We start from the raw sequence: 21,482 nt of genomic DNA on the forward strand, positions 1-21,482 counted from the left end.
GATCCCTTTTTCGTCAGGTCATCACGGGCAAGAGAGAGCGAAAGAGATGGCGTATTTTCCGATGCGTGGTGGGTTTTTAGGACGGGGAATGTTCTGAGCGGCTGACGTTCGAGGTTATCGTTGATGATCTGCAAGGAGCATGGGGGAGCTTTCTGCTGGTCCTGCGAGCTAGGCCGCCAGCCTCTGCATCTGCTGTATAGCTGATCGCATTCGAGGCCTTGGTAGACTTTGATGAAGATTTGAAGGAGGGATATCGACAGCGAATGGATATGAATACTAGTATGAATAGGAATGGCAGGTGCAGGCTCTGTTTGACGAGTGCGAAAAGGTAGGCGAAAATGAAGACACCGTGTTGACTGAAGCAGCGGGAGCGAGGGAGCTATGCCGTTTGCGAAGGTGGTGGCCCTAGCGCCCGCAGTCAAAGCAACTGAATACATATTGCCGCATTCCTCCCTCGCCGCACGCTGGACTCCGCGAGAGCTCGCGCTGCGGAGGAGCTTGCGCGACTGCTGATTGGCCCGCGTCCAACCACTTCACCAGACCGTCCGAAACGACACAATCACGCGCTGCACGACACGCTCGAGATATTGAAATAGTTCTGCATCGACCGCCCCGACCCTCGACGCCGCTTGGATGCGCACAACGACGTGAAACGTCTCCATGGCCCCGCCCGACCCTGTCGTCGCTTGTCTTTGCCTTTTCTTTCCCTCCGGCGCGGATATTGCTCCATGATTATTTGATGCCGTTTGCTTGCCATCATGACCACATCCAGGTTGGTTCAACTCAGTACAACTTTCACATTAACCTTTGCATACGCTAACATCACGTGATTTTTATGCAGACTCGACCGCCTGGTCACCTTGCTTGAGACCGGCAGCACCCAGCTCATCCGTAATACCGCTGCCCAGCAACTCGCTGACGTGCAGAAAAACCACCCCGACGAACTCTTTAATCTACTCACCCGTGTTGTGCCTTATCTGCGGTCGCCATCATGGGATACCCGGACCGCTGCGGCTCGCGCGATTGGCGGCATCGTCGAGCATGCCGAGAAATATGACCCAAATGCTGTGCTTGATGAGGTCAAACCTGACGAAAATGGCACCGACTCGATCAAGCAGGAGGACGTGCCAGCCATCTCCACCGCACCCGACCAACTTCAGCTCGCCACCTTGGATGTGGAAGCTATCCTGACCTACGGCAAGGAGTTGCTTGGTAGTGCCGGAAAACAGTACGACTTCAAGCTCGCAGGTCTTAATGCCACCGAGCGGTTGGCGCATCAAAAGAAGACTCTCACCGCCCGACTCGGTCTTGGGGGAGAGTACATTGAGGAAGACCTCGTCACCGAAAAGGACATCACCGCCCGAGCAACTTCATTTTCTGCTCCTGGTCTACCTCGGATCGACACAAACGACAGCAAGCAAGCTTCCCAGGCCAACGAAGAGGCTATTGTGAAATCTCCGGAAGAGGGCCCACCACAGACTCCAGGTGGCGTCGAAATGAGCAAGCGACAGCTCAACATGCTCAAGCGACGTCGCAAAGAAGAACTGAAACGCGATAACAAGAAGTTCAAGTACGACTTTGCGGCGAGACGTGGCAGCACCAGTTTGACACAGACTCCTGCGGATGACATCAAGCCTGAAGTCAAGCAGGAGAACCAAGAAAACGGCAACGGCGACTACTTCTCAATCGATCGAAAAGGCGGCGACGATGACTCGAAGGTGGTGTCAGAGTTCAAAGGTATGCCAATTCCCGAAAAATCCACACTTGTTACAGAAGCGGAGGAGGAAGGAAACGAGTGGCCGTTTGAGCGATTGTGTGAATTCCTAACTGTCGACTTGTTCGATCCTTCGTGGGAGATACGCCACGGTGCAGCTATGGGTCTGCGTGAGATTGTGCGTGTTCATGGCGGAGGCGCGGGGCGACAGGCGGGCAAGCAGAAGCCGGAGAACGAGGCACTGAATCGCGCGTGGCTGGACGACCTTGCGTGTCGTCTTTGCTGCGTTTTCATGCTTGATCGGTTTGCGGACTACGTTTCCGACAACGCCGTGGCCCCTATCCGAGAGACAGCCGGCCAGGTTCTGGGGGTGGTCCTGCAGTTTCTGCCGGCATCTTCTGTTCACGAGATCAACCGCATCCTATATCGACTAGTGATGCAAAAGGACCTGAAGGTGTCCCGACGAATATGGCACGCCTGCCATGGCGGTATGATCGGCATGCGATATCTGGTGGCCGTTCGAACGGATCTGCTTTTCCAGGATCGATCTCTTATGGACGGCGTTCTCGAGTGTGTCATCAAGGGACTCGGGGACCAAGACGACGACGTGCGATCAGTCAGCGCCGCTACCCTCATACCTGTGGCCAAGGAGTTTGTCAATGTCCGGTCGGACGAGCTGGGCCATCTCATCAGTGTGGTGTGGGAGTGCTTGTCTAGCCTGTCGGACGATCTTTCTGCCAGTACAGGATCGGTCATGGACCTGCTCGCTAAGCTGTGTAGTTTCCCTGAAGTCCTGGCTGCTATGAAGGAGAATGCTGCCACGGATCCGGAACAGTCCTTCGACGAACTTGTGCCTCGACTATACCCCTTCCTGCGGCATACCATCACGAGCGTACGATCTGCTGTACTTCGTGCGCTGCTGACATTCATCAATATTGAGGGCACGGACACCAAGGGCTGGGTGAACGGCAAAGCTCTTCGTTTGGTCTACCAGAACCTTCTGGTTGAGAGGAACGACGGTGTTTTGAAGCTTTCATTGGAAGTCTGGACAGCCTTGTGCGATGCTTTGGTGAGCAAGGGACCTCTTGCTTTCAAGCAAGAATTCGAGCCGCATGCCGTGCCGCTCATGACACTCACAATTCATCCCATTGGAATCAGCCGGCATCCAATTCCCATGGACTCGACTCTGTTTATCAAGCCATCTGGACAGACTTATGCTCCCTTGGCTACAGCGCACCGCTCTTCTCCGGTCAATGGATCTGAGCCGCCCAAGAAGCGAAGGAGATCAGACAAGAAAGAGAGCTCCGCCCCTCCGCCAACTTCAGCGACCACGCACAATATCGATGCGGCGATCATGCAGGGAGATGTCGACCTTGTGGGCGCAGATGTTATGATCAGATCGCGCATCTTCGCCTCACGCGCGCTCGGCAAGGCAATTTCTCTGTTCCCGACTGAAGAGCGAGAAGCATTCTTTGGACCCAAACTTCTCCCCAACCTGAAGTCCGTCTACGGCTCGACCCAACTCTTCACCTCCATGGCATTCGAAGGCTTCGCAGCTGCTGTTCCCGATCCAGACCCCTTGCGAGAAGCAGCTTGCGCGGATTTGCGTAATCTCGTCGAAGAGGACAGACCTGGCTGGTACAGTGACCTGACAAGCTACCTGCGCATTGTTCGTGCACAATGCCAACAACTTCTCAACGCGTTCGCCGAGAGTGGCCACGTACCTGGCAGCAAGCTTCCGATCATTGCGGTTGTATGTCAAGGCGATCCTGAAGCTGGCAAGAACGCATTCTCAATCAGTGATGCGGAGAAGATTGTCGGTCATGACTTCGAGCGTCTCAAGAAGAGTCTGTCTACTGTTCAGAGAATGGCAGCTGCTGAGGCTCTGAATACCGCGAAGCTAGATGCCGAGACTGCAATTGGCGAGGCGCACACTGCGAAGGCACAGATGGACTTGCGAATCAAGTCTACTGCAGCCGCTGCGCTTGTGGCTTTCCAGAACATACCTAAGAAGCCTCAGCTAACCATCAAGGCATTGATGGACAGCATCAAGGAGGAAGACAACCTCGATCTCCAACACAAAACTGCGTCAGCAGTATCTGGTCTGATCAGTCAGCTCATCGCCAACGAGCGCAACAAGGTCGTCGAGAAGGTCGTGGGCAATTTGGTCAAATTCTGCTGTATGGAAGTTGGCGAGACCCCTGAGTTCCATCCCAACGCGGATAAAGAGGTTGGCATACTTTCACTGCAAAAGGACGAAGATATCCAGGACCGCCCGGATGCAGCACAGCACGAGCGTGAAGTCAAGGCAGCTCGCATCACTCGCCGCGGTGCAAAAGACGCTCTGGAACAGCTCTGCCAACTATTCGGTGCGGATCTTTTCACCAAAGTGCCCAAACTGCAGGCTGTTATCGAAGGCCCCATCAAGCAGTGCTTCACCACTGAACTCCCTGCCGATATTGCGGATCCAGACACCACGATCGGACAAGAAGCCGTCGATGCCATGTCGACGTTGCGAGCACTCGTCGCTACTTTCGATTCGTCTCTCCACGATTGGGTCCTGCAGCTGCTGCCTTTCGTGGGACGGGCGCTCCAATGCCGCCTCGCAGTCTTGCGCTACACTGCAGCCAAGTGCTTCGCCAGTGTCTGTAGCGTGATCACCGTGCAAGGCTTCACCATGCTTGTCCAACAAGTCATTCCACCGATCAACAACGCCCACGAAGTTGTCTTCAGACAAGGTGCTATCGAGTGCATCTACCATCTGATCCAGGTGATGGGTGACGGTATTCTGCCATATGTCATCTTCCTCCTGGTGCCTGTCCTCGGACGCATGAGTGATTCCGACAGCGGCGTACGTCTCATTGCAACTACAGCTTTCGCGACTCTGGTCAAGCTGGTGCCGCTCGAAGCCGGTATTCCTGATCCACCTGGTCTTCCTCAGTCTTTGCTGGAAGGCCGAGACAGAGAACGCAAGTTCATTGCTCAGATGCTTGATCCGAAGAAGGTTGAGCCATTTACGATCCCCGTCGCCATCAAAGCCGAGCTGCGTTCGTACCAACAAGAAGGCGTCAACTGGCTTGCGTTCCTGAATCGCTACCATCTTCACGGAGTGCTTTGTGACGACATGGGACTTGGCAAGACCTTGCAGACTCTCTGCATTGTTGCCAGCGACCACCATCTTCGAGCAGAGGAGTACGAGAAGACTCAGTCACCAGAAGTCAGACGTCTGCCTTCTTTGATCATTTGTCCGCCGACTCTCACCGGACATTGGAAGCAAGAGATTCGGACTTATGCTCCATTCTTGAACGCAGTCGCGTACGCCGGTCCTCCACCAGAGCGTAGCAAGGTGCGGAACCAATTAGGCACAGCAGACGTTGTCATCACCTCGTACGAAATCGCTCGTAACGACGTCGACATTCTGGCACCTATTAATTGGAACTACTGCGTTCTTGACGAAGGACATTTGATCAAGAACCCCAAGGCCAAAGTCACTATTGCCGTCAAGCGCCTGGCGAGCAACCATCGCCTGATTTTGTCAGGTACTCCTATCCAGAATAACGTGCTGGAACTGTGGTCACTTTTCGACTTCCTCATGCCCGGATTCTTGGGTACCGAGAAGGTGTTTCAAGACCGATTCGCCAAGCCGATCGCAGCCAGTCGATTCGCAAAGTCATCCTCTAAAGAACAAGAAGCTGGTGCCCTGGCAATCGAGTCTCTGCACAAGCAAGTTCTCCCGTTCTTGCTTCGTCGTTTGAAAGAAGAGGTGCTGAACGATCTTCCTCCAAAGATCCTTCAGAACTACTACTGCGACCTCAGCGAACTGCAAAAGAGACTCTTCGATGACTTCACTAAGAAGGAAGCCAAGTCTCTGCAAGATATGGCTGGCAGTGCTGACAAGGAAGCAAAGCAGCACATCTTCCAGGCTTTGCAGTATATGCGTAAGCTCTGCAATTCGCCGGCTATGGTTATGAAGGAGACTCATAAGCAGTATGCTGCAACCCAAGCACTTCTCGCCAAAGAGGGTTCCAGCTTGAAGGATCCGAAGCACGCTCCCAAGCTGACAGCTCTTCGGGACCTCCTCGTCGACTGTGGAATAGGGGTTGAACAGAACGATGCTGGAGGTGTGCCAACGGCAGATCAAGCCGTCTCTCAACATCGTGCACTCATCTTTTGTCAGATGAAGGAGATGCTTGACATGGTGGAAGGTACCGTGTTGAAGAAGATGTTGCCAGGCGTGACCTTCTCTCGACTTGACGGCTCTGTGGAGGCTTCGAAGAGACAGGACATTGTCAACCGCTTCAACTCAGATCCATCCATCGACTGCCTACTGCTCACGACCAGCGTCGGTGGTCTTGGTCTGAACTTGACGGGTGCCGATACCGTCATCTTCGTCGAGCACGACTGGAACCCGCAGAAGGATCTCCAAGCCATGGACCGTGCCCATCGTATCGGACAAAAGAAGGTCGTCAACGTCTACCGTCTCATCACGCGAGGCACCTTGGAAGAGAAGATCCTGAACCTGCAACGCTTCAAGATCGACGTCGCCTCGACCGTGGTCAACCAACAAAACGCCGGCCTGGGCACCATGGAGACGGACCAAATCCTCGACCTCTTCAATCTAGGAGAGACGGATCCAAACCTCTCCATCTCCGATAAGCCCGAAGCCAACGGCGTGGACGAGTCCAACGCCGTCGACGCCGAGGGCAATATGCGCGAGAAGGGCAAGAAGGGTATTCTGGATGAACTTTCGGAACTATGGGATGACAAGCAGTATGAGGAAGAGTTCAATCTGGATGGCTTCCTCAAGACGATGAAGGCATGAGTTATTTTATGACATGATCCGATTGTTGTTCTGTTGTTGTTTTGAACGTGTTTAATTAGCGAAGCGAAGCGTGGCGTGTGTCGGTCGGTCGGTGTATGTAGCATAGCCTGGGGTGTTTTGTATCAGGAGAGGACAGGACGCGACGGGATAAGGACTCGGCTTGAGTGAATGTCCTCCTTGCTTTGCTTTGCTTGCAAAGTGTAGCGTACGTAGACGAAGAAGAGGCAGCAGCACTGTACGATTACCTCGTTCTCAACCCTTCCCTACCCTTCTTTCACCGCCCTAACAACCCAAACCGGATCCCTCCCCCTCATCCCCATCCCCGCCAAAAACCCCTTCAACCCCCCACTTCCACCACCACCCCCCTGAACCCCCCCATCACTCAACTCCACAATCTCAATCCCCCTCCACCCCGCAAACCACAAAAAATCCCCCACCATCTGCACCCTCTCCTCCTCACTCACCCTTAACCACCTCCCAATCGCCTTCGTAGGAAAACACCGATTGCTGATGGTAAGGTGCACGCGACCCCCGGGTTTCGTCGCGTGTAGCAGGGAGTGCAGGACTTCAACAGGTGAAGTGAGATAATCCGTGCTCACGACGTTTGTGGACGCATCGAGTTTCTCGCCATCATCGTCACCGATCGCGCCGTGCGTTTTCAAAACTCTCGAAACGTCCGGATCGGCATTCAAATCATGCAGGATTCTTCCTCCATCCAACACTGGATTCCTCTCCAATTCCGCCGCGTTCATTCCCATGCCTACGACTTTCACCTCCCCTTCGCCGCGGCGTCCTCGATGGAGGGAGGGTAGTGCGAGATCCAACTGGAGCAGAAATCCAGAACCTTCCCTTTTCGCGGTAGGACGTGATCGTAGTATTCTCGTAACGAGGCGATGGCCAAGTCGTCGATGTGGGTCACGAAGCGGGGGGCGCTGTTTGTTGGGTGGTAGAAGTTAGCACTAAGTCATATTATAAGACACATTACATGTATGTATGTATGTATCTCCAAGGCTTGATGAAACTTGTGGAACGATATATTTTAACCTACCTATAAAACCCATCATCCGGAGAATTATCCTGCCGTGTGAAATCCGAGGGGTTGTACGGCCAGGTTTGATGGCGGGGGATGTATTGTTTCACGGGCCAAGGTTGTTGGTTAGATGTTGATGTTGACATTGTGGTGATGGGGGGTTTGGATGGACTTGTTGTCAGAGTCGCTGCAAGCATGAGACTTGAGATGCCGGCGATGGGAAGGGGTCGGAGGAGTTGGCGAGTGATCATTTGCATTTATGGGGTTTGGATCTGGCACAGGTTTCGTGCTACATGGTGTTGTCGATGGAGGCCAGAGGTGAGGTTGGATGTGATGACGTCGATGAGGAAGGCGCGACTCCTGTAGTTGCATCGCCGCTGCCCATTTCTTTCTTCACCATGGACAAATGAAACGACAGTGTATAACATTAGATTTGCTTCGCAACAAAGTCCAAAAATGTACACATCTATCTATTTCTGGGATTCCAAGGCAGTACGCTCCCTGGCTGCTCATTAACGTAAATCTCCTAACAAGCGCTCATGTTGATACTAGCGTTGTCGTCCATCAAGATCGGTCTCGACCATTTCAATGCCACTAAGACTCGGGTAGCGTTTGCTGAAGCTGTCCAGATCATCATCAGAGACGTGATTGTGCGTCGCCACCGCCGCAGGGACGCTCTGGTTCATGCTGCTGCCTCGTGGCGGGTAGTCGGGCACTCCCTCGAGATCCTTGGCGAGCAAGGCGGCCAGACCACCGGTGGGTTTCGCAGGCAGAGGTTTTGTTGTGTCTACCGGTTGGTCAGGAGGCGGCCATTGAACGGGACCGCCAGTCCTGAGCGCCTTGGGCTTCGGTGGAGCGCTAGGTCCTGGTCGAGATGGCACCCTCTCAAGCGGTGCTGAATCAGAGACGGACGGGGCAGGCACTGGCGCTGACACCGGAACCACGTTCGCTGGTGGCATCTCCGGCTGCTGTTGCCTGACTTTCGGGTATGGGTTGTTGGAAGATCCGGCATCAACCATAGGCTTTCTGGCAAGAACAGGAGGCCGATTTCCGCTTGGCACTGGCACATTCGGCTGTGTCATGGGTCTGCTTTCGTTATCGCTCGACTCGGTGTATCGTCCATAACCTTCTGCCGTCTTGCGAGGGACCGGGGATTGTCTGCCTTCGTCGAGTAGCGATTGAACGCGTTTCTGGATTGTGCTGGCACGAGTTGGAATTGCCGCACTTCCAGTACCTTGAGCTGCCACGCGAGCGCGATACTCTGCAGCCGCCTCAGCAACACGCTTCTCTTCTTGACTCAACCTTCTTCGTTCCATCTCTCGCTTCACGTCTGGAGGCAGATCCTCAGTTTCGTCGTCCATATCCGAGTGTCGGCTCGGCGTAGCCTCAGACCCTGTAATTGGAGATAGCAACTGCGGCTCTTCGTCGTGGTCTCGAGCCTCAGGGGTCATCAACCCCGTCTTGATCTGTGGATGTTCCTGAGAGTTGTGGTGCTCAAACTTCTTGAATGCATCACCGAATCTTCCCGTGAGCATGTTCTTCGCGCCTGATCGCACCGCATCCAGACTCGACCGTTTCCGATGATGGTGGCCGTGCATTCGCAGAGCTTCCTTCATCGACTTCTTCCGATCGACATCCTGACCTTCCGTCTTTCGAAGATAGTCCATGTCATCTTCGATGGCTTCTTCTTCGGCGGCCGCCGCGTCTCTCGTTTGCGATGGATGTCGGCTGTGTCTCCGGATTTCCATAGATGGGCGCTTGCGAGACTGCTCCTGATCGCGCAGATAGTCCATGTTGGACGACACGTACATGCTTGCTGGCCTTGTCCTTGAGTTCAGCGATTTCGTGCGATTCACACCAGAAGCATCGAGGTCACGCATTGCTGGTCTTCCACCCTCAAGGGAAGGGCGCGAACTGGAAGCATGCGCAGCGGCCTGTGTCGCCGTCTGCGACTTTGATCGATGAACTTCCAGCAATGCCGGCCTTTTCTCTGGCGGCAGGCTGGGATGCAGTAACGTTGCATCAGCCTGTGCCGACTCTGACGCTCGCGGTTGGCTCGATGATCGTTCGTGTTCAGCGTTGTCTGGTACTCGCCAGATTGGCTGATTGTTGACTTGCGGTAGTTTCCTGGGCGGCATTGGAGGCGGAGAACTGCCAGTAGCAGTAGACTTGTACACAACTCCAACTCGCGAAGGCAGAGGCTGCTTCAGCTCCGGTTGCCGTGCCTCCGGCTGCCGCACTTCCTTGACAGTTGTAGAGGGCGCGGGCTTTGACGGGGACGCTTTCCTCGCTGGGGCCTTGGGGAACTCCTGTTGCTTTGGTGCCGTTGATGGCGGTGGAGACTTGGAAGCGAACAACTCATCCGCCAATGCATTCGTCACACGTTCGCTGAGATCATGATTAGGTGCAGGCTTCGCAGCTTGCGTCCCGGAAGGTTGCGAGGATGGAAATGCGAATTTTCCACCGCCTTCATGAGCGATCGAGAATTCATCCAGGGAAGGAAATCGCTTGGAGAGTTCATCCACCGCGCCAGCTCGGATGTCATAGTTCTTGGAGTCCAACGCAGCAAAAGGATCACCTCTTGCTGGAGAAGGCGCAGGTTTGCTTGCTGCAGTTTGAGATGCCGGCGCTCCTGGCCGACCTCTGCGCATGGGCGTGATGTCTGGTATCGCCTGTACTTCCACCTGGGGTGCGGTTTTCTGGAGTCCAACCGGCGCGGATGACACAGACTCTTGCGTTGGCAGAGACTGGTTCTTTCGCGCTTCTGAATGCGTTCGATTCGCATAGATGTCTTTGATCGGCACCTCCGCCCCTCGCATACTGCAGACCTCCTTTACCACCTGGTAGATATTCGGCCGGTGAACTGGATCTTCCTTGAGCATAGTCCCGATCAATCTTTTCAGCCTCTCCGAGAATGAAGGGTAGCTGGGGTACTTGAAGCTGGCGTTCAAGATGGCCATTTGTCCCACGTCCTCAAAGGGGGTGGTATAATAGCACAGCTTGTACAGCAAGACACCCAGCGCCCAGATATCCGACTTCTCGTCTATGGGCTTCTTTCTCCAGACATCGATCATCTCCGGACTCCTATACTGCATCGTGGTATGCTTCTGAACATCATCCTCAATGAGCCTCCCCTCTTCCACCGTCGTGGCAGCAGGTCGCGGGGGCGCCGTACTCCCAAAATCACAGATCTTATAGAGCGGACTTCCGCCCACGGATTTCGATATCAAAACATTCTCCACCTTCAGATCGCGGTGCAGCAGCGGCGGCTTCAAATAATGCATCGTCGCAACGCCCTCCGCACAGTCCCCAAAAATCTTCAGAATCTCCGGCTCCGTCAACCGATGCTGCAGCCGGGTGTTCATGAAATCAATCAGTCCCCCTCCATTGCAATACTCCATGAGCAGGAACACCTCATACCCCCCGCCTTTCAGCTGACTCGCATGGCTGTCGATATACGTGACGATGTGCTTGTGTCCCCGCAGCTTCTTCATCGTCTCGACCTCCGTCCGCATGCTGGCCAGGTGCTCCTTATCGGGCACGGCGACCCGTTTGAGGACGGCGAGCTCATGTTTGTTGTTCTCGCGCGGGATCCGGACGACGTAGACGTGCGCGAAGCCGCCTTCGGAGAGGTACTTCTCGATGTAGACCTTGTGGCTGCCCACCTTGGGGGAATCAGTCAATACTTGTCCTGTATTGGAAGAACTACTTTTGGAGGACTGCCTTACCTGGACTTTTGTACCGGGCAGAAAGGTCCCCTGCGGCGCATTCGAGGTCGAGGACATGGCGGATCCAGTTAGGCGGCGCCAATGGAGGGATGGGAGGGGAGGAGGTGGAGGTGGAGGAGTGGCTCGGCGGCGGCGGTAGGTGAGTGGGAGAGTGGGAGAGGAGGACGGTGGCACCCGCTACGGCGGAGGAGATGGGAGTGGCCTGCTCAGACCCATACGCATAGAAATGGCTCGGTGACGATTGGGGAGTGGAGCGTCTCTTCTGCCTGCCGACGACATCCACAACCTCGTCCGCATCCGCATGCATGCACTGCACTGCACTGCACATGGTCTTCTGTTCTGAACTAGTTCGCGGCTACTGGCCCCCAATGCCGTAAGTGCTGCGCCTCGTCGTGGCTCATTCGTTCGGCGCTGAGAGACGTCACCTCCGCAGGGTCCATCATCCATTTCTCTCTGCCTTTAATGTTGTAGCACCTCGTGCAATGCTCTGCATACTACAATTCGAAAACGACATGTTGCTCGTACAGGTGATAGCCGATAATCTCGTGCATCGATGGAGTAGATACGTCACATCTACAAAACATGATGTAGACAAGGCTCCAACGCAAGTACTTTTCCAACGACTGCCTGAACTTCACCACTAAACGAGTGTTACCCACTTTCATCCATCCATCCGCCTCTACCATTTCATCACCTCCTCAAGCCCTCTCCGTAGCCACTTTCACCTCGCATCATCCACGTGTCCAACTAATAAGGCAACAGTACCGCCTCGCCCTCCGAGATAGTCCCATTCAGCACAGCACCACCATGCGCTTCGGCCAACACACCATAGACTGGATAGTACTTCGCCAACCAAGGCAGGACCGTGGGCGTTCCTGGCGTGTGTCTCCAGTCTCGCATCAAGTCACAGATGATGCTGAAGAGGCTGACGAGTTGGACGCCGGCGTTGGCCATGCCTGCGATGGGTCAGCTTTTGCTTCGACGGATTGTCACAGTGATGACTTACGATCATTGGAGACATCCCGAATGAACTCAGTCGTCGTGCCCGAAGCTTCGACATTCGCCCAAACGCTGTAGCCTTCAGCCCTGAGGGACAGCGCGCAGAAAGTGGTGCCTATACCCATCAGCCAATTGTCCCCTCAGCACGCCACGTCTTCTTCAGGCGCCAAAAAAGAAAAAAGAAAAGAAAAACACTCACAAACATCCGTCACAATCCCCGCCATAATAATCTGCTTCTTCCCCGACGCCCTGACCGCCTCCCGAAACGCCGGATTATCCCACGCATTCACCTCCCCTTGACGTTGAATCAACGGCGCATCCGGATACATCTCCAGAATCGCTTTCGGCAAAGGTCCATTGGCGCCGGTTTCCGCGGAGGTCGTCAGCACGACGGGGATGTCGAAGAGCTGGCCGATGGCCGCGTGGGCGATAATGTTGTTGTAGTAGAGCGTGGCGTCGAAGTCGCGGGCGAGGCTGTAGAGGCCGACTTGGAGGTCGAGTATCACGAAGAGGGAGTCGTTTTTGTTGAGGCGTTCCCAGGGGACGGCTATGTGCTTGTTAGTACTTGTGTTGTGTATGTTCTGGAGACTTACCGTCGGCGAGAGAGTATGGCAGGAGGGCTGCTACTGCAGCGAGCAAGGTGGTGAAACTCTTCATGTTGGATGTCAGGCAAGTAACTCTTCAGAAGTGATTAGTAGTGATCGTGCTGTTTCTATCTGCTACGGCCTCGCAAGCCCTCTTTATACATGTCTATGTCTGTTACCTGTTGCTTGCTGACGGCTTGGTAGACCTGCTGCATCTCGACCACCCCCAGCAGCCACAAGACTACCAACCCAGACGCTTGCAGGCATACACTGCATACCACCCATCGTTCCAAGCGCTACTACGATACAACGCGCAACTTCGAACGGCCTTCTGCACGCCGGAGGCAGAAGCGAACGGCCTTTTCGCATTGCAGAGCATTGCATAAGAGCTGTCAAATCGAAGCACAGCTCCCGGCCTCCCCAATATCCGCGTCAAAGTCCGGCGAAAGACATGGTTGTTGTATGGGACCAAGCTTGAGCCGCACGCGTAGTAATCCATTATAGCCATGCGAGATCCACATCTGTCTCGGGGCAGAGACGTGTGTTCATAGACATTTCCAACCTTCTGATCAGCATTGACTAAGCTGGTTGTGAGCCTGTTCGTTCTGATGTTCTTGGCGGACAGGGGGTGCTGTAAGTGCTGTGCGTTTTGGTACGACCAGGACAGAACAGCTGCGTCCTCGTGCAATGGATTACTGGTGGAAGCCTGGGTGATGGCTGTTACTCGCAGATAGGTTGCTGGTCGTTACGAAGCCACGCAAGTCATGTCGGAATAGCGACCCAGAGGGCTCGGTCCTGTTGGGATCTTCACTCGCCTTCTTCGTCTTCGCCTTCGTCCTCTTCCTCTTCTTCCTGCTGCTGATTCTGCTTCTTCCTACCTCCCTTTTTGGGCTTCTCGGCAGCCTGCTCTCGGTTGATTTGCTCCAGTCGTTCGCTGATGCCCAAGGATCGATCGATCTTCCGCTCCAGTTCATCTTCTGCCGTCTCGCTCTCCTGCTCTCCATACACAGCTTTGGTGAGGCCACGAACACCATTATCACCAATCTCAACTTTGCCTCGTGGTCCAACAGTCCAATACACATCATCCTCTCCAGTCCCAGTGCTCTCCTTGATACGCACGATGTAACCATCTTTCTCCAGCCTTTTCATGAGCTTCTCCGTCTTTTCAAAATCCACAACCGGTGTGTTATCCTCCATTTGCAGTCGCTGTAGACTTCGCTCCATCTTCGCGTCTGGAAGAGCTCCACCAGAAAGACGAATCATCGACACAAGTACGGTGTAGACCGCAGTATATTTGCTCTCGTCCACAGCCGTAGGCGCCGAAAGTGGTTGAATGATGGCCGGATCCCGAAAATTCGACGGCAGAATCGACGTCAGCACCCACGAGGCCGTTGCCTTGGCCTGTGAAGCAGATTTCTGAGCCGCCCGCTTTTGCTGCAGTGTGACCTTCTCCTTGGCCGGAAGCTCCACCAATTCCATGCCAAACACCGTTCTCAAGTGTATCTGCGCTTGGTTGAACACATGCTTGAACTGTCTTCCGTTTGGTCCAAGAACTTTCTCGCTGATATCGCTTCTTCGGAGTGGTCTTCGTTGAAACTCGAGGGCCAGAGCCAGTCGCACGAGTTTCATGGCCATTTCGTTGGTCCCTTCACCTTGTGTGGCACCGCCAACACCGTAGTCTTCCTCTTCATCCGCATCTTCTGTCGTTCGTCGTCGTTGGGTCTCTGGTCCTTGCGAGCCGTCAGACGACTCGGCTTCTTCAGGTTCCTGGAGCACGCGTTACTGTTAGTGGAGAGTTGAGAGAAATTGCAAAGGCAGACTGACCGATCGGCGCTTTCGCCTCTGTAGGGTCGGCATCTTGCGAGACGATTCCAAGGTCTCTTGTCGGGTTGTTGTTCCTATCTGAATGTTGCGAACAAGTGTGAAGTGGGGAGGACGCGTCAAAGCGCGTTTGCGGAGAACCCGGGGCGCTTAATGAAAGATCTAAGTAATCAATTGATTAAGCTTTTCCCCGACATGTGACAGATCTTCGCGCGCTTCACTTCAACGTCCATCTTCGACAACTCCACCATCACCACCCACACTCAAACCCTTCACCTCAACCCCACCACACCCTCACAATGGTAAGTCCCACCACCCCACCCATCCTTCACCAAAACTAATCTCCTCTCCAGGCCGACAAACTTCGCACCCAACAACAACTCGAATCCCTCCAGAACAAATACGTCGGCACCGGCCACTCCGACACCACCAAGCACGAGTGGACGGCCAACATCGCGCGCGACTCGTACGCTAGCTATCAGGGCCATCCTCCGCTTCTGCACTACATGGCGATCGGGATGGGCATGCCGATGGAGAAGGTTAGGATGCACTGTATGGAGAAGATGGTGTTGCCTTGTGGGCCGGCGCCGAGGGCGGAGGAATGAGAGGGATTGTGGTGGGAAGATTTTTTGGAAAGGCATATGGTTCGATGAGGCTATGCGACTACGAGACTATGATCGGGCATCTGGTAGGCTTCTGTCAGATACCGTGCGCCAGGACGAATTTGCTGTCCGTCCAGGCAGTACCACATGCGAAGCTCCGGACCCAGCAAGACCGCAGGCTTTGACTTGAAATCAGGCATAATGCCGCAGATTCCAGCACACCGGAAAGTATGGCTACGGCGTGACAAGCCAACGCGAGGACAGCGTGGAACGAGAGTTAGATGGAATGAGAAGCAACAGGTTTATTAGACTTGTTTCAAGATTTTCATGGCTTTTTATGTCAAGCGAATTCGTCGAACTTTCGTAAGTCTGCTGAGGGTGTAATTCACGTCCCCTCCACGACTGATGTAGTTCAGCTTGAACACAGTCATCTCGTTGATCGACTTCCAACTACTTGGGTGGTTGATCCGTGGCCCTTTTGAGGATGGTTGTCAGAGAGCTTGCTTGTTGTTTCATCTTCACAAGCTCAGACTGTACGCATGATCCCTGCGCGGCTCTTGCACGTCTGCCCAGGGATTGTGAGCCAAATTAGGGAGTGGCATGGCCGGTACGGATACCCTCGCGGCGTCGGGCTGTCAAGATATAGCCTTGGTTGTTACTCGGTGGATAGGTGAGTTCAGGTTGTGAAGGCTGCCGCGAGCCCTTGTTCCGCCAGCTTGTCCGTGACTTTGGGGTTTATGATGTCTTTCCGGAATTGCTCTTCCTGCAAGAGGTCGAGTGCTCTGAGGGTGGGCCCGGGAAATCTATGGCGTTTGTTAATGTTGTCTCTGGCACATCTTTGCAACGTGATCTCACTGCAAGTATCGGATGTATTTTGGTTGGCGAAAGTATTGCAGGTAGTGAATGTAGGCCACGAATTCCTCATTGTCAAAGTACTTCTGCGTGGCCAGGTAATTCAGATACTTTGGATTGGCAAGCATCTGCACGAACTAGAGAGCATCACATGTCAGTTTCGTAGAACATCACTCCTCACTGCACGACTGTGATTGAGTGGGAAGGCCCAAAGCACGCGATCTGGCTAAATGCGAGCAGTTATGGAGCTATACGATAGCGCATATCGCAACGGCCGTGGAGTTTTATTTGCGCATGGAGATCGATCGTCAAGTGACTTACCTCGAGCTCGAGGACGAATCTATCGTGCCCGCCATATCTGATCGTGGTAGACGCGGACGAAGCTGCCCCATTCGTAGGGCCTTCAGCCATTGTTGAGCGAGAATCTGGCGGTGGAATGTAGTCTGGAGAGTAGGTCGAGAGCTGTGTGAGAGGATGTCGCCTATTGGAGAAGGTACTCGGCTCGCGGCTACTCCAGACTGACGGCGGTCTCTAGCGCAGGAACCGTGAGCTTGTGAGCTTGCACACTCGCAGCGGCCCGGAGGGGAAGGAGGTCAGGCGTGTCGAAGGAAGAAGCACGTGCAGCGCGGATGCAGTCGTGGTAGAGTGGTAGATGGAGTCGACGTTGGGGTGAGTACGAGCGCTTTGTTCAGGAGCAGTCGCAATACGGGCTCGTGCTGGACAGTCGAGAGGCAGGGCATGTTTGAGGAGAGTCAATGGCCACCGAGGCACGGGGCGAGACGCGCGAAGGTTTGCGAAGCGCCATTTGAGTTTGGCTTGGCATTGGCCCTGGGCGAACACCCTGGCCCGCCAAAAGTCAGAGCGGTCGCCGCGATCGAGGCAGGTTCCTCAGGCCAAGTACCACCACCACCCTCGCCTCCTCTTTCACCTGCTCTCCACCGCCGCCTGCACCACGACACACACGCACACGCACCCCGTGCCGTCGCCATTGCCAGCACCACAGACTCACAGCCATCTGCTCGAGGACACTCTCACGCCGCATCTCTCCCGCCAACAGCCTTTACTTAGCCAGGGGTCCACCGCCAATCACTGGTTGCTTTGCACCTCGCCTCAGGGAGGAGTCCGGCTGGCTGGCTTCTGGAAACTGTACCAGAGCAACAAACACCACCACCACCCTCACCACCCTTAAAAGGCACTGCGATCGCCCTCTCGCTGCCTCTCGCCAACCGCCAACCACACCTCGCCGCTCGTCGCGCGCGCACGCAAGCACACTATACGAGAAACGACTGCCACACCATGGCATTCGCAGCCGCGCCAACGGGTGCGCCAGGTATGTACGGCGGCGGTCCCAAGTTCGCCTCTACCCACGTCGTCGCGTTTCACATTGCGGCGATCAACAAACATCGCTTGCTGACCACGTCATGCCAGACCGCCAACGCTCGCCCGTCGGCCTCACCCTCAACCTCTCCTCCAACAACCCTTTCCGCAACCGCACCACCTCGCCTTCACCGCGCAACAGCCCCTTTCTCGAGTCGCCTGCGAAACCACCGCGCCCAGTCTCCACCAATCCATTCCTCGACGACAGCGAAATGACCTTTGGTCCGACCAACCCACGTGCTAACAACAACACAACGGCACTGCCAGAAGATCTGTTTGTAAGTCTTATCACCCCTCCTGCACCTCCCCTGTCTACCCGCACCCTTGTGTCACCAATCCTAGCAAATTTGGTACCGCCGCCCAACTATGCCTTGCATGGTCTGTCACCCTCCAATGTCTCCTGAACACGACATAAAAATCATGGACCGCTTCAAGCAATTCTGCGAAATGTTTGCTGACTTCCCGACTTTACAGAACGAACTGTCTCTGCTCGAGCGACCAGTGTCCAACGGTACGTACCTTGCCCGTGCACAACACGCACGCAAACGCTGACCTTGAACAGGAGCAACAACCACTTCCAACGGAGGCCCCCACCGTGCAGGTACTCTCCCACCACAGGCAAACCGTCCCCAGGGCCCAGACCCACGTCGAGCACCACCACGTCCACCGCGTGGTCCACCGAGCCCCGTTAAGCGCGAGTTCAACCCACCCCCACAAAAGCAACGCCGAGCTTCAGAGTCCTCAGTCATGGAGAAGGATAGGCGTCCACGCGTGGAGCGTGATAGAGGGGAGCGTCCAGAGCGGACGGAGTCTGAGGAGAGACGTCGGCGTGAGAGGAGACGCGAGCGTGAGGAGCGTCATCGCAGAGAGAAGGAAAAGGTTAGGAATGGCGAGAAGCGACCACGCAAGCCGCAAGGTCTGGACATTATCGACAAGCTGGACGTGACGGGCATATACGGTCAAGGACGTGAGTATCTCCCTTACTGGTGATCTTTGATGCATTCTGACATTTGGCAGTATTCCACCACGATGGCCCGTTCGATGCCTGCAACCCACATCGCAATGTGAGGAAGGATCGCAAAGCACCAATGCAGGCATTCCCAGCAGATTCGGCCAACATGCAACTCGGCGGTGCTGGCCCATTGCGATCAAGACTGGATCTGGACAAGTTCCACGGTCGTGGTGAGGAGGGATTTTCAGAGTATGCCGCGACGAGAAAGGCCGACACGAACATCGTCGATCCTCTGCAGCGTGCTGAGCCTGTACATGGTGAGGAGACATACGGCTTGGGTACTTCCACATTCCTCGAAGGTGCACCTGCTAGCAAGAATGCACTGCAACGTCGAGACTCTGAGGACCCGGCCTTGGGCAATGGTGTTGGAGGTGGATTGTCACGCAAGAAGTCGCTTGCTCAGCGTTTCCGCGGCATGTCCAACTCGCGACGAAACGGACCACCAGATTACAGGAGCCCTGAGGCGCGGTATGCAGATGACTTGGAAAGCCCACAGGCACAGATCAAATCAGTCAGTGCCGGTGGACCAGTCCAAGCCAAGTACAGAAAGGAAGACGAGATCAATCCATTCGACAACGACTACGAAGCAGCTTTCGAGAAGAAGGGAACACAGATTAGAATCGCAGAGCAGGAGAAGCCATACCCTGGCAGAGCCCGAGCACCCAGCAACCCACAGCAGGGGGTGGCACTTACCAGAAGTAGGACTTCTGACGGCAACGTTCCAACCCATGGTCGTGGTAGCAGCAACGAGGAAGACCGCCCCAGTGGTAGTGGTGGAGGCTTCTTGAACAGGATGAGGTCACTCAAGGGCGGTCCACGTCGCAAGAATGATGCATAGAATGGTTCAGGAAGGCGAAAATCGGCTCAGACGTAGCCACCACGAAAGGCCTCAAGGATGGGATTGAAGGTATGGAAAGTTCAGACACGGCTGGATGCAAAGAATGCGAAAGCACCGGCTCGTGTCACGGAAGGGAGGTCTTACGCAGGCATTTGGCCCAGGCGAAGGGATAGCGGATAGCGGATTCTCTTTTGTTATGTTACATACCCGAGGAGCAGTTTTCAGGACTGCTCAAAACCATAATGACACCAAACACCACAAGCTCCTCATCCTCGCCGTTCCTGCCCATGGGTATCTCGGTGAAATAAAGCAACACTTTTCCCTACTACGCCGTCCCAATGCCAGACTGAATGCGCTTCTCTAATTCTCCCGCCATTCCCGTGTGCACTTGACACACTTGTAAAAGCTCGTCATGGGCTCATCGGCAGATCGAATCTGCACCTGTCGGAAATACGCCATGCGGCTGTCGCAATTCTCATTGGGACATTTGGCTGAAAGAAAATCACAACCTCGTCAGCAAAACCCACAAACACAAAACAACAAAACCCCCTCATCTCCTCGATAGAAAAAGAACTCACCCTCCGTCTGATCGACATTCCGCCAACTCTCCGCGCCGCCCAAAATATCGCCGACGTCCTTGAGCTTCATGTTCTTGCGCTCGTAGTACCGGCGGTCGAGGACCATCTGGTAGGGGCAGGTGCGGCATTCGAAGCGGTTCTTGTCCGTGTGGGATTCTTCGCCGGGGGCGCAGTGCGAGGGGGGGATTTTGGTGATTATGAGCATGTTGCTGCAGGAGGGGCAGACTGTTGAGGGTGGTGTTAGTTGGGGGGTGAGAGGGAGGGGGGGAGGGGACGGACAGAGGAGCATTTTTGTTGGTTTGGGGTGGGGTTGGTTGTTGGTTTGAGGGGAGGTTGTTGGTGGTGGTGTGCGTTTTTTAGTGTGGTAGAGAAAATTGCATGTGAAGGCGAAGGGAGTCAGTGAGTGAAGTCTGCTTCTGCTTCTGTGAGGCGCCGCGATTCCGAGAGTGTGGCTGAGGGGTCCGGTTCGACTTCACGCTTCGCTCGAGCGCCTGGACATCTCGAACAACCACGCACCTCTCTCTCCACAACTCTTCCAACGACCGAGCTGCTGAACAGTTCCATCCTCTCCTCCACACTTTCAGCAGCTACACAACCACTCACTCACCCACAACACCTCCCACCCCAACCACAACCAACAACCGCAACCAACCAACCCACCAAAATGTCCACCGACGAAGGCGCCACCCCAAAGGAACTCCTCCTCGAAGCCTGCCGCCGCAACAACACGACCCTCCTCTCCGAAGTCCTCTCGACACCCCCTCTCACCCCCAAAAACTCCTCCACCATCGCCCAATTCCTCAACACCACCACGGACGCCCTAGGCGCCAGCGCCCTGCACGTCGCGGCGCAGTACGGCAGCTACGAGGTCCTGGATACGATCCTGGATCAGGAGGGCGTGGAGATTGATGGGCAGGAGCGCAGGGAGGGGGATACGTGTTTGCATCGGGCGGTGAGGTTTGCGAATGAGTTGAGGCAGGAGGAGTGGGAGAGGGGGAGGGCCGTGGTGGATATTCTTGTGGATGCCGGGTGTGATCCTAGGTATGTAATACCACATAGCCCCAAACGCCGGATGTGCTGTGAGGTGTTGGTTGGAATTGTGCTAACATGTGACTTGCCGCGTGAAATAGAATACGAAACAAAGCCAAACTCAAACCCATCGACCTCGTGGATCCGCGGAATACGGAGCTGAGGAAGGACTTGCAGAAGGCGGAGTTGACGCTGCAGATGGCGGGGGATGTGGTGCAGGAGGATGAAGACGAGGATGCGCGGGATGGGCCGGGGAGTGAGAGTGATTGATCCTGGCGATACGATTTTTTACCGGTGAGGTTGTTGTTGGTGGTGGAGGAGGAGGGGGTTAGATGTCTTGTGGTTTGCATAGCGTTGTCGTTTTTTATGGGAGAGGGAAAGAGGGAAGATGTAGATGAGCCTACTATGAGTTTCCAGAGCAGGGAGAGAAGGGCTGTTAGACATCAATGAAGCCGAACGAGTCACTCGAGTGTCAAAGATACAGCCACGGGGAAGA

At 54.8% G+C, this 21,482-nt stretch overlaps 10 protein-coding genes across 10 annotated transcripts; 4 read left to right on the forward strand and 6 right to left on the reverse strand.

The window, feature by feature from the left end:
* Positions 1-758: 758 nt before the first annotated feature.
* On the forward strand, positions 759-6,536 carry M409DRAFT_29068 (uncharacterized protein; the record flags this gene model as incomplete). The annotated part of the gene is made up of 2 exons (XM_033809295.1): positions 759-772; positions 842-6,536. The coding sequence occupies 2 exons, from the start codon at positions 759-761 to the stop codon at positions 6,534-6,536; spliced, it is 5,709 nt and encodes a 1,902-aa protein (XP_033661334.1).
* Positions 6,537-6,799: 263 nt separating this feature from the next.
* On the reverse strand, positions 6,800-7,712 carry M409DRAFT_70414 (uncharacterized protein; the record flags this gene model as incomplete). Its single annotated transcript, XM_033818718.1, has 3 exons — positions 6,800-7,329; positions 7,362-7,468; positions 7,585-7,712. The coding sequence occupies 3 exons, from the start codon at positions 7,710-7,712 to the stop codon at positions 6,800-6,802; spliced, it is 765 nt and encodes a 254-aa protein (XP_033661335.1).
* Positions 7,713-8,114: 402 nt separating this feature from the next.
* On the reverse strand, positions 8,115-11,351 carry M409DRAFT_29070 (uncharacterized protein; the record flags this gene model as incomplete). Its single annotated transcript, XM_033809296.1, has 2 exons — positions 8,115-11,231; positions 11,295-11,351. 2 exons carry the CDS (start codon positions 11,349-11,351, stop codon positions 8,115-8,117), a joined length of 3,174 nt encoding a protein of 1,057 aa, XP_033661336.1.
* Positions 11,352-12,041: 690 nt separating this feature from the next.
* Positions 12,042-12,950, reverse strand: M409DRAFT_70416 (uncharacterized protein; the record flags this gene model as incomplete). The annotated part of the gene is made up of 4 exons (XM_033818719.1): positions 12,042-12,250; positions 12,301-12,408; positions 12,493-12,840; positions 12,887-12,950. 4 exons carry the CDS (start codon positions 12,948-12,950, stop codon positions 12,042-12,044), a joined length of 729 nt encoding a protein of 242 aa, XP_033661337.1.
* A 734-nt stretch (positions 12,951-13,684) lies between these two features.
* On the reverse strand, positions 13,685-14,734 carry M409DRAFT_70417 (uncharacterized protein; the record flags this gene model as incomplete). Its single annotated transcript, XM_033818720.1, has 2 exons — positions 13,685-14,644; positions 14,702-14,734. The coding sequence occupies 2 exons, from the start codon at positions 14,732-14,734 to the stop codon at positions 13,685-13,687; spliced, it is 993 nt and encodes a 330-aa protein (XP_033661338.1).
* A 263-nt stretch (positions 14,735-14,997) lies between these two features.
* M409DRAFT_70418 (uncharacterized protein) lies at positions 14,998-15,303 on the forward strand (the record flags this gene model as incomplete). Its single annotated transcript, XM_033818721.1, has 2 exons — positions 14,998-15,000; positions 15,052-15,303. The coding sequence occupies 2 exons, from the start codon at positions 14,998-15,000 to the stop codon at positions 15,301-15,303; spliced, it is 255 nt and encodes an 84-aa protein (XP_033661339.1).
* A 673-nt stretch (positions 15,304-15,976) lies between these two features.
* M409DRAFT_29073 (uncharacterized protein) lies at positions 15,977-16,563 on the reverse strand (the record flags this gene model as incomplete). The annotated part of the gene is made up of 3 exons (XM_033809297.1): positions 15,977-16,103; positions 16,156-16,289; positions 16,474-16,563. 3 exons carry the CDS (start codon positions 16,561-16,563, stop codon positions 15,977-15,979), a joined length of 351 nt encoding a protein of 116 aa, XP_033661340.1.
* Positions 16,564-17,448: 885 nt separating this feature from the next.
* M409DRAFT_29074 (uncharacterized protein) lies at positions 17,449-19,379 on the forward strand (the record flags this gene model as incomplete). The annotated part of the gene is made up of 5 exons (XM_033809298.1): positions 17,449-17,482; positions 17,581-17,807; positions 18,004-18,040; positions 18,092-18,496; positions 18,547-19,379. The coding sequence occupies 5 exons, from the start codon at positions 17,449-17,451 to the stop codon at positions 19,377-19,379; spliced, it is 1,536 nt and encodes a 511-aa protein (XP_033661341.1).
* Positions 19,380-19,739: 360 nt separating this feature from the next.
* Positions 19,740-20,246, reverse strand: M409DRAFT_37721 (uncharacterized protein; the record flags this gene model as incomplete). Its single annotated transcript, XM_033810786.1, has 2 exons — positions 19,740-19,870; positions 19,958-20,246. The coding sequence occupies 2 exons, from the start codon at positions 20,244-20,246 to the stop codon at positions 19,740-19,742; spliced, it is 420 nt and encodes a 139-aa protein (XP_033661342.1).
* A 375-nt stretch (positions 20,247-20,621) lies between these two features.
* Positions 20,622-21,256, forward strand: M409DRAFT_59936 (uncharacterized protein; the record flags this gene model as incomplete). The annotated part of the gene is made up of 2 exons (XM_033814334.1): positions 20,622-20,998; positions 21,088-21,256. The coding sequence occupies 2 exons, from the start codon at positions 20,622-20,624 to the stop codon at positions 21,254-21,256; spliced, it is 546 nt and encodes a 181-aa protein (XP_033661343.1).
* Positions 21,257-21,482: the final 226 nt, after the last annotated feature.

This window comes from Zasmidium cellare, assembly GCF_010093935.1.
Source record: "Zasmidium cellare ATCC 36951 unplaced genomic scaffold M409scaffold_48, whole genome shotgun sequence".
Classification (NCBI taxonomy): domain Eukaryota; kingdom Fungi; phylum Ascomycota; class Dothideomycetes; order Mycosphaerellales; family Mycosphaerellaceae; genus Zasmidium; species Zasmidium cellare.